The sequence below is a fragment of the Salvelinus sp. IW2-2015 genome, linkage group LG4q.2 (genome assembly GCF_002910315.2).
Source record: "Salvelinus sp. IW2-2015 linkage group LG4q.2, ASM291031v2, whole genome shotgun sequence".
Taxonomy (NCBI): Eukaryota; Metazoa; Chordata; class Actinopteri; order Salmoniformes; family Salmonidae; genus Salvelinus; species Salvelinus sp. IW2-2015.
In genome coordinates, this window is record NC_036843.1 from 24744469 (window position 1) to 24749512 (window position 5044).

At 47.2% G+C, this 5044-nt stretch overlaps 1 protein-coding gene across 1 annotated transcript in view; it reads right to left on the minus strand.

Moving 5' to 3' along the window:
* LOC111963066 (tau-tubulin kinase 2-like) overlaps positions 1-5044 on the minus strand; it is a 64939-nt gene that overhangs the window by 19752 nt on the left and 40143 nt on the right. Inside the window, 5 exon segments of the mRNA XM_070443302.1 lie at positions 181-769; positions 1108-1334; positions 3560-3764; positions 4447-4604; positions 4907-5032. Of these exon segments, the coding sequence (XP_070299403.1) occupies positions 181-769; positions 1108-1334; positions 3560-3764; positions 4447-4604; positions 4907-5032 (1305 nt within the window).

Consider the following 5044-nt stretch of genomic DNA (forward strand, 5'->3'; position numbering starts at 1 on the left):
CACTATTACATAACCTCACTGTTTAAGCACGTATGTAATAGTGAAACGTTTTACAGTGAGGTATGTAATAGTGAAACGTTCTACAGTGAGATATGTAATAGTGAAGTATTTTACAGTGATGTATGTAAGGGTGAAACGTTTTACAGTGAGATATGTAATACTAGTCTGTGAGGTCCGTACCTGTGTGAGTGCTCCCTCAGCCAGGGCATCAGCAGGGCTAGAGGGGGTGACGGGGGGCAGGCTTCCCGTAGGTCCCACACTCAGCTCCAGCCTGTCCACCCTGGGGGGTTGTCTGCTGGCGCCTGGTTGCCCCTGGAGATCCCCATCCCTGTCCCCATGGACCTGACCAGGGCTGGGGTTCACCGTGGACCCCTCTCCTGCCCCCAGGGGTACCTCCAGCAACTCCAGCTCCTCTTCTTCCTCCTTGGAGGGGCTGGTCGTAGTTCTATCCCCCATTCCTGTCCCTGGGAACCCGCTGGGCCTCTCCATCATCACACACTCCCTGGAGTCCACCTTCCCCTGGCCGGAGCTCAGGTTGAGGGCCACGAAGCCTCCGCTGCTGGGGGCCCCCTCGCCCTGTTCCAGTGACCTGTGGGAGTGAGGGGAGACGGGTTTGGGTGAGCCGCTGGCACCGCCACCGGATAGGAACTCCTCGTCGTTGTGCCAGACTCGGTCAGTGCCACCACGCCCTGGTCCTGTGGGACCTCCAGTGGGTACAGCCAGGCCCTTCTCCTGCTGCTGCCCACAGCCCTCCTGCTGATTCCCTGAGCTGGAGAGACACACCGACCGATTGAACAGGTCAGGCGATGGCAGATTATAATATAGTAGTTATTGTACTATTGATGGTTGTTATAGTAGCACAAGCGTTGTTGTTAGCAGCAGGGTTAGCAATAGCAGGGTTGAGGTCAATTGCATTGAAATTCAGTCAGTTTAGGAAGTAAACTAATTCATCATTAAAACAAACTTTTAAATGATTGTATAGGGACTTTGGTTCATCTTGATTAATATCCTGAACTGACTGAATTGCAGTAGAAACAAGTCCCTGGTTGTTATGATAGTGTAGCATGGAAGGAATAGAAGGACAGGGGGTTAAGTAGGGGTACTGACCACGCCTCCATGAACCGTTCAGGACTGGGCTTGGTCTCCAGGGTCAGCCTCCTGTCCAGCTCAAAGCTGTGGATGTTACGGAGCTTCCTGAGGAGAGGACTACCACCATSCTGTCCTGACACCCCCACCATCTCAGAGTGTACCCGGACAGGGGAGCCCAGGCTGAGGTTGGCATACGGGCTCTGGAGACCCCCCTGGTTGTTGCTGTGCTCCTCCTCTGTTGCTGCCTAGAGGGGAGAGAAACGAGGGATAGAGTGATATATGGTTGAACTCAGTCATCATGGTGTGTGTGTTTCAGGGTTTCCGTTAGGAAAATATGKCACCGGACGTTTGACCGGCAGCATTTTGATTTACTGGACATTTGAGAAATGTACCGGACCCAYRSGCATTGGATGCAAYGGGATGCGTCCTTCTTACTGAATTCCAATGCGCAGTTTGGAGATGTTAGAATGACTGTCCACATGTACTTTTCTTCAGCCAACGTACAGCAAAATCCCCAGCCTTTGTCAATCTACTATCTCCCATAGTAGAAAAGTTGACCTATTCTATTGGTCAGCTTGACGTTCTGTGCGAGAAAGAAACAGCCTATTCCAAACAGACTCTGGGACACTTATGTGATGATAGATCCCAAGTTCATACAACCAGTAGTCCTAGGCTACATAAAATGACTTTAGAAAAGCAACGAGGCTGATGGAACAGATCAGAATGCTTACAATGTTGATAAACTATTATTTCTTCACATTATAAACGCAGCAATGTGCACAAGGCAGCAGCTACCACAGAGGGTAACAACGTAGGCTATCACAAGCAGCAGGCTACACAAGGCAGCAGCTACACAAGGCAGTAGGAACACAAGCAGTAGGCTGCACAAGGCAGTAGGCTACACAAGGCAGTAGGCTACACAAAGGCAGTAGGCTACACAACAGTTGGTACCCAAGGCAGTAGGCTACACAAGCAGTAGGCTGCACAAGGCAGTAGCTACACAGGCTGTAGGCTACACAGGCAGTTGGCTACACAACAGGCAGTAGGCACACAAGCAGTAGGCTACACAAGGCAGTTGTTCAGGTAGGCTACACACGGCAGTATGCAGACGTAGCTACAAGGCAGTAAGCTCTACACAAGCAGTAGGCTACACAAGGCAGTGGCTACACAAGCAGTAGGCACACAGGCGTAGGCTACACACGATAGCGTACACAAGGCAGTAGCACACAAGCAGTAGCTACACAAGGCAGTGGGGACACAAGGCAGAGGTACACAGCAGTAGGCTACACAAGGCAGTAGGCTACACAAGGCATAGGCTACACAAGCAGTAGCTACACAAGCAGTATGGTGACACAAGCGTGCTACACACGGCAGTAGGCTACACACGCAGTAGCTACACAAGGCAGTAGGCACACATTTGTTACAAGGGCAGTAGGCACCAGCAAAGCAGTTGGTACACAAGCATAGCTACACACGGCAGTAGCTACACAAGGCAGTAGCTACACAAGGCAGTTGGTTACACAAGGCAGTAGGCTACACAAGGCAGTAGGCTATGTGCAAATGTTCGTTCCGTAATGCAGTTAGCGGGAAAACACCATTGCCAAAAGCACATGTGACAGAGATGAAAATATCTGTTAGAAATGTAGAAAGGGGGGAGATCTAAAGATGCAACAACTATCATGGGCTRCTGATATAACTATGACTGTGCCTTTGGCTACCGGACAATGAAAGAAAGTTGAAAACCAAAAGAACGAGAGAAATAGGCTACATGGTTTCAATGGTATATGGAAGTMTTTAGAAAATAATTTTGGCTAGGCTACTTTGAAGCAAGTAAAACTTAAAAGTTTCAAACAATGAAGTACATGTTTTCAAAATGCCTCCAGCTCATTGCAAAGTGGTGTRTGACACGCTGAAGCCTGCCGCTGCCTATGCACTTGAATGGTGATTAGGAAGCACGTTTCAATTACCAGTTGAGAAATTAAAATATTAGCTATTTTTAATCATGGCCATCAAAACTGTTCTTAACACGTGATTGCATTTAGATTTGTTGCGCAATKATTGGTCTTATAAAAGYMMGTTTCACTCCAGCAGCAACGAAYGAGCTGTTTGAGAAGCTGTAGCAGCAGCTCTCGCGCTGTCTGACAGATATTCCACTCAAATGTAGGCTCTGTATCTGTATGCTGTGCAGGTGTGATAAATAAGATAGGCTACATAGCGACAAACGGAAATACACAATTGCCCATTTAATTCCACTAAATTATGCAAATGTTCCTTTAGACCAATAAGCATGACCGGTCAAATGTATTTCCATCGACCAGTATTTCCATCAATGAATAGGCTAAAATGCAATGGGATTTTAGCCGGGGGCAATTAGCCAGCGTAAATTGTATTTATTGGCTTTTGGGGGAGGGGTGTACAAAAGCCTATTACCGGCTAACGGAAACCCTGGTGTGTRTGTTCTCCTCTCTACCTTCCACACAGCGGTCCTGATGCGGTTACGGTCCAGCTCCTCCCAGACGTCAGCTTCCTGGTTGGCCCGGGGCATGCTGGGGGATCCGGGGCGGCGGTCTGGAGGAGGGTTGTTCTCCCCGTTGTCACTAAGCTGCTCGTCCTGCAGAACATCGTCTGTGTTCTCCCTCGCCAGGTCCCCAGGGATCAGGGATGCATTGGCCATGCTGAAATTATAGAGTGAATGTTACTCTGATGTCACTAAGTCATTTAATTAATCAATTAATCAATTCAACAGGTAGATTCATCCATCCATTCATTCATTCATTCAACAGGTAGATTCATCCATCCATTCATTCATTCATTCAACAGGTAGATTCATCCATCCATTCATTCATTCAACAGGTAGATTCATCCATCCATTCATTCATTCAACAAGTAGATTCATCCATCCATTCATTCATTCATTCATTCATTCATTCAACAGGTAGATTCATCCATCCATCCATTCATTCATTCAACAGGTAGATTCATCCATCCATTCATTCATTCATTCAACAGGTAGATTCATCCATCCATTCATTCATTCATTCATTCATTCAACAGGTAGATTCATCCATCCATCCATTCATTCATTCATTCAACAGGTAGATTCATCCATCCATTCATTCATTCATTTATTCAACAGGTAGATTCATCCATCCATTCATTCATTCATTCATTCATTCAACAGGTAGATTCATTCATTCATTCATTCGGTAAACAAGTTAAAAGTGTGTGATAGTGAAATAGACAAGAAGCCCCTGAACCGTCAGTGGACCTTCAAACAGTTCATCCAAGATTCCCAGTCTCTCTCTGTGTGTGTGCGTGCGTGCGTGCGTGCGTGCGTGCGTGTTCCCAGTCTCTTACCCCATGTGTGCTGGGGTGAGTCGTGTGTGGTGCTGTGGTGTGGTGGCTGTGGCGTTGATGGTCAGAGTACCATCAGACCCAGTCCTCTCCCAGTCATACGGGTCATTCTCCACCACGTTGTAGGTCTTCATACTGTTGTCAAACACTGACAACAGCAGCTACAACACAACAGAAAGTCACATGATGTCATATCCTGAGATACGGAACAGCTTGCACAACATCACTGACTGACTGGCTGATACTTAGTACTCCAGAAAGAGGGCTCAGACATTCAGACAATCCCAAGATAATGCAGACAATCAGTCGTTCTGAAAACATACACTACATACACACATGTCCTGGGACTTACTGTATATTGACACAGGGAACTGTAACAAAATGCATAGTTCTAACTGTTAAAACACAGAGATACTGTATACACACATAGAGTAGGTAAAGGGAGAGAGATCTGCCATSYTACCTGATAGTCTGGTTTGGTGAAGTAGTCCAGGTTAGAGATGTGATCCAGGAAGACAGTGAACTCAGCTGGCAAGTGTTTCAGCATGAGCCTGTGGTCATAGCTGTCCTTCAGCTTCCCTACATGCTCCTGGGGAGGGAG